Below are 12762 nucleotides of genomic sequence, written 5' to 3' on the forward strand. Positions count from 1 at the left end.
GTCAAACAAACCAGTGCCATGCCTATTGTATCTCAGGGATATAATGTTACCAGTAGTTAGTTACACCCCAAATCAACAGTCTGTAGTAGAAGATTCTCTCAGAAATGTTCACAGGAGTAGCAAGTATCACGTGGCATTGGTTCCTCTTTTATTTTTAGCAAAGAAAGAAATGGCACTAGACATGTCAGTTAGTAAACGAAGAACCAGAGTAACTCTCACATAGGGAAACAAACACTTTATGTGTACAAACACCGAGTACTCTCTCACAGCTGCAGGTTGCAACAGAACTCTGAAGTTCATCACAGATTAATTCTAGGCTTAAAGAGAGGACTTTGCTGGCCTTCAGTCCTTTCAACACATTGCATACAGTATGGTTCTGGTAAAACAAAAACCTTCGAGGAGCCCTAACACACATGCTCTACTCATTCCTTACATCCAGCCACCAGAAGCACCCATCCTTAGCGATGAAAGATCTGGCTCTGGATTTCCCTGTACACCTCATCTCCTCAATGCCATTACCCGAACATCACACTCCTATAGCATGGAGCTGGACAACAAGGAAATAGTAGAAGAATGAAAAGCAACACTGAGCAAGTGCCTCACACGAGCTCTGCACATCCTGCAGCCTGAAGCCATCAGGGTCCCATGGAAAAAACAGCTTGTGACTGCATAACCTGGGACCACAAGCTGCACAACATACATGCACCAAGAGTGGCACAGACGTACTTGAATCCAAGAACTCCCTGCTTCCAAGTGCTCAACTCTGCAAACCAAATGACTCTAACATACTTTGTGGGTAGCAATTAAAAACCAACAAACTGGCAAAGTAAAAGCCAAGTAATACAGCACCTAAAGTTATGTAAAATAGCAAAGCTTCAGCACAAGAGTTCTGTCAGAAACGAGCCCACCTGCTCCAATTCCTCAGCAACCGACTTCAAGCAAGACCTACAGCGCTCAGACCTCACATGGCTGCACGTGCCCTCCCCAGCACGGGAGCCCGGGCCCAGTTCTCCCTCCAACTCCACAAAATGCTGTCCTCTACAACTCGCAAAGGCCAGGAAAGCACTAAAGACAAGCTCGTGTCAGGATGGTAAAGAACAGAGAAATTAAAAAACGACCATTCCTTTCAATTTAAATGGCAATAACCCAACATTAACGCCATATGCACAAGGAAGTAAGCCACCAGCTGCCAGCAGCCACTGTATCATCACTCCTGGAGCAGAAACAACACCCAAGACCCACTGCTATAATTTCTTTTCTTTTCCAACACAAAACCTGGCAGTAGCTGCTGGGAGCATGGAGAGCTTCAGTCAACCTTAACTAAGATTAACCTGACACTCAAAATAACTTCACTTCAGAATATGCACATCCCTCTTTACAACTGAATGCTACCTGAGCAACCTCTCCCGTTTGGGGCAATGTTCGAGTGCAACGGATGCCAGGGCTATTAACAAATCCCCATGCAAAACAATACCCGCTGCCACCCCTCCTACCCAGAGGCATTACTTAAATGCTGTACTTTGCATCCCACTAACGACTAAACCAAATGCTGGCCCTTCTGCTGGAAGCACTCTTGACATTTTGGAAATCGGCCTTTTCAATTATCTGGTGAATAATTCGAAACTTGCAAGGGGCAGACACAGAGGTCCAAGACACATGCACGCTTTTCTCTTGGCGAAACAGGAAGCCTGAGCAGCAGTGGGCATACTCAAAGCTGTGAGCTTCAAGAATAAAAGCTCTGAAAAAGTCTGACTGTAAGGTGGAGGAGCCCCATCATCAGGCTGGGTAAAGGTGATTATCTGAAAGACTAGCCCAGCTATGACAAGCCACCCTAACTAAAAATAGCAGTGGAGAACTCCCGGAGGTTTACGGTTGTTGTTTTGGTGTGGTTTTTTGTTTTAAGTTTTAGCAGGCTCTCAAAAAAAGTTTATTCCAGTTACCCAGGTACAAATGAGACTGGAATTAAACGCCTACATTAATAAATGATGTGAGGAGCAAGCCTGGTTATTTCTAGCTACTGTGTCATGTCCAACAATTAAAAGATTTTAACTGTCTCATTAGTAACTTGGAAGAGAGAAAAATCCCTATCTCTTCCCATCCCACAAGTAGCAGGGCTAAAATGAAGGACCGCTCAGACAACTCACACTTACATACTAAAGGAAGAATGCAAGACTCAAGGAGAGAAAGATCCCAGGCCGCCAAAAAAAGTGCTTTTCTTTATTATTTTTTTTCTGAACGCAGTTATGCTTTTAAGTCGCCAGAACAATTCAGCAAGCCTAACATTCTACTACAGCAAACAGGAAGGCAGTTTTACTGAAAAGTCAACCCCTTGTTGCATATTCAAATAGCAGCCTCAATCACTAAGACAGTTTTGTCACCGTACAAGCTGCAGTTCTGTGGAGCACGCTGTAAAGCCACTGATAGCAGAGGCAAGTGTTGTGAAAGTACCTCTGCTAGCTTCTGTTTACAAAGTGAGACCCTCCCACAACCGCATCACTGAGCACATGTCTGCCCAGAGATCCCTGCTTTGCTCTGCAAAACAAAGCTAAGTATATGCACAAACCTCAGACTGACAGCAGCCTCTTACCCCCAAAGACTAAAGACTGAGTCTCCACAAGGAGACAGATTCTTCCCAAGGAACGCTCAAGAGGATCCACGACCCAGAGCCAGAGCTGAGCCTAACCACGCCACAAACAAACTAAGCTGCTGTCAGCATCTTCTTGAAATTGCCCCTTCCTTGGGCACTCTGTGAGAAGTGCTCCCCCACCTCCCAGAGCACACAGCAGCAACACTGTATGTTCCCAAATGGACAGAGGTGAAGGCAAGTATTTCTCCCCAAGTGCTGCATGCACCAGTAGCATCTGTCCAGCATCAGTGGCTCTACTGAAATTAAAGAGAGCAAGATGGTTTCAGTATCAGTGCTGTCACGAGTTAATTTTCACACCCTGCATCAAGTAATACTTAAAACCCAGAGTATCCTCTGGCAAGGAACCTTAAGTTTGCAAAAACAGATTTAAGAAATAAAAAAAAAAATACTGAAGAACTGCAGGAAATATACATACACATCTGCAAATAAAAAGCTATGCTGAAAACCATCCAAAAATTATACTTGCATTCAAAAGCACATTATACAAAAAACTTGAAGGCACCTAACTCCTTTCAGAACTCTAGAAGTTCGATCAGTTTTGCTTCTTATTAAGCATATCAGAAAACAAACTAAAGGAATTTGTGAGTGTAGAGAGAAATCAGAAACAACAACGAAAAAAAAGTCAGCCTGAATAACAGGCAAGGTTTGCTGCCTGTGAGGTCTGTCAGGGCATGACATAGGCCTTCCCCGGCCATCGCCAAAGTCTCACGGCTTGGGTACCTCAAGCCAGGCCAGACAAAGAGAGCCGTCTGACAGCGCTAAAGCTGGAGCAGGCAGGAGAAGGAAAAGCTCTCCTCCTGCCCTCGTTATCTCTAGTGCACACCCCCCCACCAAAAATAAAAAAAAAAGCTTGCAGCGAGGGAAAAAAAACTCCACTGAACTTTGCGGCGACCCGCTGTTCTCGGGCAGAGGGTTGGTGCCTCTCACTCCTGAAGGGAGAAGAGGGAGCAGGGGGAGCGCGGCTGGCCGCGCCGAGGCACAGGTGCGCGGCAGAGCCCGGTGACAGCCCGCGCTGGCCGGCGACCCCCGGTACGGCAGTCCCGACCCGCTCCCGACCGCGGGCCCGGGGCGGCCGCAGCGCATCCCCGAGGCCGGCAGCCTCCCCCCGCGCCTCGGCAGGGTCCCCTCGGCAAGATGGCTGCCCGCCCTCGAGGGTGCCGGCTGCGAGGGCGCCCGGCCCGGCCCCGCCGCACCGCGCCTCGCCGGCCTCCGCCGCAAAATGGCAGCGACAGCGGCCTCCCCCCCTCCACCGCCGCCCGGCGCCCTCCCTTCCTCCCTCCCCCTTCCCCTCCCCGCCGGTGCTTACGAGCTGCAGGGCCGCCGCCGCGGCGGTGGCGGAAGGCTCCGGCTTCTCCCCGGGGCCGCCGTCCGGCACCGTCGTCGGCACCGGCTCGGCCGGCTGCAAGCGGGGCGGCGGCGGGCTGGCGGGGCCCTGCTGCGGTCCGGGGCGGCCGCGGCTCCGCGAACCGGGCTCGGCCGCCTCCTCCTCCTCCTCCTCGTCGTCCTCCTCCTCCTCCTCCGGCGTCTCGGCGCCCTCCTCCTCCTCCTCCTCCGCCGCCGCCTCCTCCTCCCCGCCGTCCCGCAGGAACAGGGGGAAGGCCAGGGCCCCGCGGGGCGCGTCGGCCGCCGGGCCGGGTCCGTCGGCGCCGGCCGCCGGGCCCTGCGCCGCGGGGAGGCGGGGGGGCGGCGAGCCGGGGTCGGGCAGGGCCTCAGCGCCGTCGGCGGCGCCGCCGAGGTACTCGGCGTTGATCATGGAGGCCAGGTCCTGCAGCCGGCGCAGCGGGATGTAGCAGGACGAGGGGTCCTGGCCGTAGACGGGCTTGGCGGCGGCCAGCTGCATGGCGGGCGGCTCGGGGCCGCGGCCCTCGCCGAAGGGGCCGCCCTTGGCCTCGGCGACCGCCAGCGACGTGCCGAAGGGGACGAGGCAGCTGCGGCGGCTCACTTCGCAGGCCTGCTCCATGCCGGGCCGCGGGCATCCACCTGCGGGCACAGCACAATGGGGTCAGCCCGGCCGCCGCCGCAAAATGGCAGCCGCGCCCGGGGACCCGCTCCGCCGGCCCCGCGCGGGCCGTCGCCGCCGCCGTCGCCGCCGCGCTAGGCCCAGGCCACGGCCCGGTTCGCGGCCCGGCCGGGACGGCCTCGGGCCGCCCGACTACGCCGGGCACCACCGCCACCGCCGCCCCGCGGGGCGCCGCTCACCTGCGGCCGCCGCGGCCGGCTCGCCGCCTGCCCCCGGTGCGGGCCGAGAAGGAGACGCGCCGACCCGGCCCGGCCAGGCCCCGCCAGCGCTCCTCCGCCGCCTCCCTCCTCCCTCCCCCGCATGCGCGCGCCCGCCGCCGCCGCCGCCATCCCGCCGGCGCGCGCCCCGCGCCTGCGCGCGCGCCCCCCGCGCCCGCTCTTGGGGTTCGGCGGCGGCCAATCAGCGCGCGCCCGCGCGGCCCCCCCTCCCCCCCCCCTTCGGCGGGCGCCCCCCTCCTCCCCCCCCCCCCCCGCGCACCGCTCGCCCGGAGGGGGGGGCGGTGGGGGAGGGGAGGGGGCGCTCAGTGCTGCCCCCCCCCGGCTTGCCCCGCCGCCCCGCGGCCCGGCCTGCCCCGCCGCGGCCCCGCTCCCCGCCTGCGGCCCGACCCGGCCCGACCGGCCCAGCCCGGCCCGGCCCGGCCCGGCCCCGAGCACATGGCGGCCCGGCCCGCCCGGCCCCGCGCCCTCAGGCCTGCCGCCCCCACCTCCATCTTAGGCGGCGGCGGCGGCTGCTGGGCCTGGGGGGGGGCACCGTGTGGCCCCGCCGGGACGGGGCGGGACGGGACGGGGCGGCCCGGCCGCGCCTCACCTGCAGGGCCCGGCGCCCCGGCCCGCCGCCGCCCCCCCACCCCACCCCCGCCTCGTCGGCCGCGAGGCCGGCGGGCAGGCCGCGGGCCTGCGAGCGGCGGCGGAGCGGGCGCCAACAAAATGGAGTCGGTTGGGCCCTGCGCCCCGGCGGGGCACCCGGCGGGCGGCGGCTCCTGCCCGGCGGCGCGGGCTGCTCGCCCCGCCTAGGCCTCGGCCCCGGTCCCGGCCCCGGTCCCAGCCGGCAGCCAGCGGGGCGGGGGTCGCGGGCCGCCGCCCGCCCCCGCCGGGCTCGGGTTACCCCCTGCCATTGTCCGCCGCGCCCCGCGGGCCGGGCCCGGCGCCCCGGCCGCGCTCCCCCCCCCACCTCCCCCGCCGCCCTCCCGCGCACCGGCGGGCCGGGCCGTCGCCCTCCGCGGGGCCCGCCGTGCCGTGCCGAGCCTCGCCGAGCCTCGCCCGCCGGGGAGCGGCGCCCGGGTGCCCGCGGCCTGGCTGTCCTCGCCGGGCTCCGCCGCTCCCGGACAGCGAGCGCCGCGCTCCCGCCCGCCCTCCCGCCGCCGAGCGGCGCGCAGCCGGCCCCGCGCCCGCCCGCTCCGCCGGGCCGGGCCGCCATCGGCGCCCCGCCACCCCCCCGACACCCCCCTCGGCCGGCCGGCGGCCCCGCGGCGGGCGGCAGCTCCGTCGCTACCTCCAGATGGGGGCCGGGGTCTCCGCCGCCAGCCGCGCGGGTCCGGGCGCCGCGCCACGCCGCCGCCGCACCGGCACGGCTGGGCAGGCACGGGGCGGGGGCGGCCGGGCGGGGGGCAGCGGCCGGGGCAGCGCAGGGATGTGGCACCGGGGCGGCGCTGCCCGGGCCGCGCGGGGGGGGCAGGGCCCGGCCGCCCCCCCGGGGTGCCGGGCGGGGAGCTGGGTGCCGCCGCGGGGCTCGGCCGCGGCGCTGCCCGGGGCGGACCCGCTCCCCCCACCCGCCGCCGCTGCCCTTTGTTTCCCCCCGGCCCGGCCCGGTCCGGCCCGGCAGTGCGGGAGCCTCCCGGCCGCGCTGGCGCCGTGCTCCCCTCCCGCCGGGCAGGGGCCTCGGAGCAGCCTCTCTGCACACTCAGGCAGGCAGCGCCCACTGCCCGGCCCTTGCCACCCCACCGGGGCACAGCCTTCCCCCACCGAAAACACCATCCTGGAGCGGCTGCGGGTTGGTGCCTCAGTGGGGCGGTGGGATCCCACCTGTGGGCAGCCCTGCGCCCTGCCTTCTCCCTGCCTTCTCCCTGCCTGTGCGCTTTGGCAGCTCCGCTGAGGGCTCCCGGCTTCCCCCGCTGCCTCTTTGGCCTTGCCCGGGCACTCCCTCCTGCCCTGTCTGCAGCCGGTGATGGGGCAACTGTTCCTCCCCAGCACCTGCCCCAGAGGGGCCACACCAAGGTCCCCAACCCGTCGTCCCCGCACTGGTGTGCTGCCACCACGGAGAGGCTGCCACGTTCAGTCTCGCGCTGCTCCAGCGCACTCATGGAGGGTGGGGTGACTTGGCAGGAAGAGCCACGGTTGGAGGTTTTGCTTGTGACACGGTTATACCTCCGAGGTCCCAGCCCGGGTCTTGGCCGGTAGCACCCAACCCATCGCCACAGGCCATCTCACCCAGTGCCCACGTGCTGTGGTGACACGTGAGAGCTGGGACTGTGCTGTGCCCGGTGCTGCACAAACTCGGTGCCGAGGCCTAGCGTCCACGCCATCCTCCCTGCCCGCGCAGAGATGGGGCAGCACCTGGCTGGGGTCCCTCTGTTTACCCCCAAACGGGGAAATACCTGTGGCACAGCCCATCTCCCCGGGATGGACTCCAGCTGCAGCAGCCACACCCTGGCACACCCGGGCGGCGGCCTGGCAGCCAACTTTCCTCCTTTTTCTTTGGAGCAACCTGTCACGCACGTTTCCGCCACGTTCCCAAAATAAAGCTAATGGTTTATTTATAATCCCCTGGGGATGGGCAGGGCCCTGCACAAGGCGGGAGGGCCCCGTGTCTCCCCATGGCCTGGCACCCAAGACCCAGCAAGCGAGGGCTGGCCTGGAAGGAGGTTTAGAACTGTCCCCAGTCTGGCCCCTGACTGTCGCCAGCTGCCCTCATTCTGCGGATTTGCCCCCTTACGCTGGCTGGGCAGGGAGAGGCAGGGCTGCCGACAGTCCCAGCCTGGGCACTGGCCCCTTGTCGTCCCACCTGGGTGCCACCCGCCGCGGGCTGAGCCCTCCTGCTCGTGGGCACGTAGCCCAGCATAGCCCCACGGGACACTGGTGGGCAGGGGCTTGTACCACTTGGGCAGTGGTGCCCAGGTGGTTCGGGACACCCCCAGGCATGTCGGCATCCCACTACCGCCCGCCCCCCCCCCCCCCTCCCCGGGCACATCCCCTGCCAGCGGGTGTCCCGCTGGGGCCCCCGCGGTGATCCCGGCACCGCTCCCCGCAGCCGTGCGGTTACTGCTGTGGGGAGGAGCGGGGCGGCAGGATGCCCTCAGATGCACTCCCCGTCTGCTGTGTCACCTCTCCCCGCACCGCAGCCACCGCCCGCAGGAAGGGCCCTTCCCCGGCCCCTCTCTTCCGGCGGTAGGAGCAGGCAAATGGCACCCGGGCCACCGCCGCGCTCCCGCCCGGATGCGCGGCGCAGCAGGCAGCACGGGCCGGCCCTGCCGCCGCCGCGCTGGGCTTTGTCTGCGGGCTCCGGCGGGCGGGCGGGCGGCCGGCCGGCAGCCTCCTGGGCAGGCCTACCCGCTGCCGGGCTTCGCCTGCGACCCCCCCACCTCCCTACCCCGTGGCCAGGCTCGTCCCCCCGGCCCAGCCTGGCTTCCCAGAGCATGCTGGGGCCTCCGGAGCCGGTCAGGCCGGTGGGCGCGGAGCCGCACGGCACTGCGGGATCCATCGGGAGGCCCCGGTTCCCCCCAACCCTCCCGCACAGCCCGGCACGGTCACGTCCCGTCGTCCCCCCCCCCCCGCCATGGGAGCAGCCCCGTCCCCCCGCTCCCCGTCGCCCGATGCACGGCCCCCGCCGATGCGCAGCCCCGGCTCCCGCCATGGCCGCTCCCCGCCGCCGCAGCGATACAGAAGGGAGCGCGGCCCCGCGCCGGGGGCCCCCGCTCGCTCTCCCCGGGGGAGATGGGGGAAGCGGGGGGGGGTGACGGCCGGCCGGCGGGGAGCTCCAGACCTCGGTGTGGAGGGAGCTGTGGGCAGGCTGGGCTCGCTGCGAGTGGCCCCCGGCCGCGGCCGTCCAAGCCCCGGCAGGCACTTAGGCACGACGGGGACGCGGGAGGGCGGGGGGAGCAGCACCGGGGCTCTGCACAAAGGGCCGGGGTGGGCGGCTGGGAGCCGTGGCCGTGGGGCTGGCGCATGGCCGGCAGCGTGGGCGAAAGGGTTAAGGAGCTGCGGCGGGCAGGGGGAGGGCTGGCCCGGCCGGGGGAGAGGAAGGAAGCAGAGGAGGAGAGGAGAGCATCCTGCCCGGAGGGTTTGCCGGGGGCCCCTTTCCCCCGGGAAGCGGCTTGCGGGGCTTGAAACCGCTGGGGATGGAGCGGTGGAGAGCCGGGGCAGCCGGCGGGGCTCAGCCCGGCTCTGGGTCGGCAGCATCGGCAGCACCGTGCCCGCAGCTCAGTGCATGCAGGCAGGCAGGGCTGCCCGCATCTTGCCTGCAGAGGCAGCCCTGGGGTTTTCCTCGCTGCGATGGTGTGCCCGGCGTGGGGGTCTGCTTTCTGTGCTGGGGTGTCCCCTGTCTCCCAGGTCCCCCACCCCGCAGCCCTCCTGCCCTGCCACTCCCACGGCCCCCCTGAAACCTTGGGGGGCAGCCACAAGGACAGGCAGGGCAGGAGCAGCCTCGGGACACACAAGGGCAGTGGGTGGGGGGCAGGAGCCCAGCCACAAGCTGCTGGGGACAGGAGCCATCTCTGCTGAGCTCCTGCACTCTGCATGGAAGAGCTGTCACTTGGCTGGGGCCAACTGGAGACCTGTCACCCCAGCAGCCATGTGCAGCATGGGGACAGTCCTTGAGGGACCGGGGTCCAGGGTGCCCAGCTGGGTGCTGCAGCCGCTCTCAGGGACTTCCCTGCTCCCTCAGCCCTCGGGCAGACATGCTGCCCCCCCCATCCCCAGCTGAGGGGGTGTACAGGGCCCCAGCCCTGGGCAGGGAGGCTGAGCCCTCACTGGGCTTTGCTCCATCCCTCCAAGGTAGACCCAGGTTCACCAGGCTCCTGTGCCCATGGTATGCCCGTCCCGCACTGGTCCCTGTCACCCTCAGCAGGTACCAGCAGGATCCACATGGAGACACGGTGCAGCTCTACAGCCCGACCCCTCCTGCCCTGCCCCACTCCCGGCCCCATCCATCTGTGAGGATGATGGGATGGAGAGCAGAACCAGGATCCCTCCCCACGCCGCAGACCATTTTTCCCAGCCGAGTTTGTCACCCCTCCAACACAGTCCCAGGGCTGGCCTGCCGCGAAGGCCACTCTCACCAGCCGAAAAGGCGTGGGTGTGCAGCGGGGGGGGGGGGAAGGGGCGCCCCTCCGGTCCCATTTCTGCACGCCCTGTGCAGAGCTGCTCCCGCTGGCCAGGAGATGGGGCTCGCAGCCCGGCTTCCCTCGCCGCCGGCCACGGCCGGGCGAGCGAGCGCAGAGGGCTGCGGGCTGGAGAGGGGGCCGCAGCGGGGGAGCCCCCCCACCACCTCGGTGGGACCCCCAGCTTGGAGCACAGCCAGCTCTGGGGCTGGCGGCTCGGCTCTGCCCGTTGCAGGGAGAGAACCGGGGCGTGCGTGTGTGTGCGTGTGCATGCGTGTGTGCATGAAGGGAGGTGTGCATGGAAGGGGGGGGTTGTACACGGAGGGGGGGGTGTCAATGGGGATGGAGGGGGCGGGGTGTACATGTGCATGGGGATGTGTGTGCGTGGAAGGGATGTGCGTGGGGGGGTATTGTGCGTGCCTGGGGGTTGTGCGCGGGATGTAGCGTGTGTGCATGGCTGGGGGGGTGCGTGCATAGGGTGGGGGAGTGTGTTTCTGTGCATGGGGGGGGTGTGCCTGAGGTGGGGGTGCGTGCATGGAGGGGTGTCTCTGTGTGTGTGTGTGTGCGTGCAGGATACTGCAAGTGTGCATACATGGGCACGTGTGTGTATGTGCACACGAGGGTGTGTGTGTAGGGGCTTGTGCATGGATGGGGGGGTGTGTTCAGACATGGAGGGGCTGGGGGTGTTGGGTGCGTGCCTGCATCTATATGTGTGCATACATCTATGTGTGCAGTGCCCAGGGATGCAGAAACTGCCGGTGTTCAGATCCCTCCACGGGAGAGGACAGGCCCTTGCCTCAGCCTGTGCCCAGGAAGCAGCATGGGGTGGCCCCACGTGTGGGTGCCCACGGGACCCCCTTTCCCTGCCCGCTGGCCCATGGGGGCCCTTCCCTCCCCTTTGCTGCCTGGGCAGCGGTGGTGCACATGGAGCACAGGCACGGGACAAGGACACTGCAAGCAGCGTGTAGAACATGGGGCATGGCAGGCAGGAGCAGGCAAAGGGGCAGTGCCAGGTGGGGGAGGCAGGAGCTTGGTGCCTTTCAGCCTCCCCAGCCTCATCCTTCCTTGCCCGGGGGCAGAGGCTTTCTGCATCTCACAAAAGCCAGATTCTCCCTGGAGATAAAATCCTGTCGCCTTTGTTTTGGGGAGAAAAGACAACAGCAGCTCCCGGTCCCACAACAGAGTCGTTAAGCAAAGGCATCTCCTGGTGAGGGGCTGGGAGCCACATCCCGGAGCTGGAATGAGGAACCAGCCAGTGTCCTGGCCCCTGGGGTGCTGTCCCTCCCCCGGGACTCAGCATGCCCCCCAGGACCACAGCCATATCCATCAGGACTCACCATCCCCCTCACCACCACCCCCCCCTCCCCCCCCCCCCCGCCCCGACCAAAGCCATCTCCCCTAGGGCTCAGCATTCCCCTAGGACTCAGCATCTCCCCCAGAACCACAGCATCCCCCCAGGGACCACGGCATCCCACCCAAGACCAGCAGTGCAGGGGGGTGGCTGGGAAGGTCCTCAGCCCCACTGACATCCCACATCCCATAGGGATCCACAGACACATCCCAGCAACATGCAGGGGAAACCCCGGCTGGAGGGGGACATGCAGCCCCTGGGTGGGCAGGTTCGGGTCGAGCAGCAGGTACTTGGCCCCAGGGCTGGGGCAGGCAGGGTGCCCGCAGGCATGGCCAGGCTGGGGAGCGATGCCAGGGCCCGGGGGGCAGGCCGCGGAGGGAACAGAGGGGGGGTGATGTGTGGGAACGCTGCCTCAGGAAACCAGCGGGATTTACTGGGCTACATGCTAAATCCCCCTCACAAAAGGGGCCTGTTCGTGGGGACAGGATGCCAGTGGCTCAGCCACACTTGTTTGGCCAGCAGAGCCTGGCGGATTAAGGACAATTGGTTCAGCCCTGACAGAAAATACCAGGAATGTTAAACAATAAAAACCACCTCCAGTTGTCGTGGGGCTGCGGGACGCCCTGGGCTGCCTCCCTGCCTAGCCACAGCCCCGGCTGCCCTGTGCCTGGCAGAGCTGGCTCTGGCACAGCCCGCCAGCACCCGCTGCTGCAGCTCTGGGGGATACACAGGTCCCTGGGGATGGGGTGAGGACCAGCCCCCTGCACTGGGGCAGGCAGATAGGCACAGTGTTGGGCACCGCCGGGACCCCGAAAGCATTTCTGGGCTGAGCTGATGTGGTTTGGGCTGTGGGGACAAAGCACTGCCTGCACCCATGTGCTGCCTGCACCCATGCACTGCCTATACCCATGGCACGCTCACTAAGTGAGCGGGGATGAAGCGGGGCCATAGCAGGGGCTGGCAGGTCCCTGCTTACCATGTCCTCTTGTGCCCCCCCCACCTGGCATTAAGGATTAACGAACCCACCTCTGACTCACCCTCTGAAAGTGGCTGTGACCCCATTTTCCAGGGAAAGGGCAGCACCCAGTAAGCAAGAGCCGTGCAAACCACAGCAGGCACAGGGCACTGCCTGCCCCCCATGCTGCCCCCACCATGGAGACCCCAGCCTGGAGTGAGGTGGGGGCAAGCTGGGCACAGCCCCCAGGGGCTCAACCGCCTCCCCATGCACTTGTTTGTGTTCACCCCTGGTCCCGACCAGGAGCCAGGCAGCCCCTGTGGGCAGCTTGGGCAGTTTGCCCTCCAGCACGTGAATGCCCCATTCAGGGCTGTGCAAAATGCATTGGTTCTGGCACATTAGCAGACAGCTGGGATCCTTCCCGGGCAGGCAGGCTGCCGGGACAGGCAGGTTTCACACCTGCCGGTGGGCTGTC

At 65.3% G+C, this 12762-nt stretch overlaps 2 protein-coding genes across 5 annotated transcripts in view; one reads left to right on the forward strand and one right to left on the reverse strand.

The window, feature by feature from the left end:
• NSD1 (nuclear receptor binding SET domain protein 1) overlaps positions 1–6181 on the reverse strand; it is a 68202-nt gene extending 62021 nt beyond the window's left edge. For 2 of the 4 annotated variants that reach the window (XM_069773033.1, XM_069773032.1), the window contains exons 1-2: positions 4847–5001; positions 3954–4627 (exon numbers count right to left, since the gene is read on the reverse strand). In XM_069773033.1, the coding sequence (XP_069629134.1) occupies positions 3954–4607 (654 nt within the window). In that variant the 5' untranslated portion in view covers positions 4608–4627; positions 4847–5001. Of the gene's footprint in view, positions 1–3953; positions 4628–4846; positions 5002–5861; positions 6002–6158 lie in introns of those variants that run through there. The other 2 variants (XM_069773031.1, XM_069773030.1) reach the window with 2 other exon arrangements.
• Positions 4672–6831, forward strand: LOC138682276 (collagen alpha-1(I) chain-like). Its single transcript, XM_069772311.1, has one exon. It carries the CDS (start codon positions 4672–4674, stop codon positions 6829–6831), a length of 2160 nt encoding a protein of 719 aa, XP_069628412.1.
• The last annotated feature ends 5931 nt before the right edge of the window (positions 6832–12762 follow it).

Source organism: Haliaeetus albicilla, chromosome 27, assembly GCF_947461875.1.
Source record: "Haliaeetus albicilla chromosome 27, bHalAlb1.1, whole genome shotgun sequence".
Taxonomy (NCBI): Eukaryota; Metazoa; Chordata; class Aves; order Accipitriformes; family Accipitridae; genus Haliaeetus; species Haliaeetus albicilla.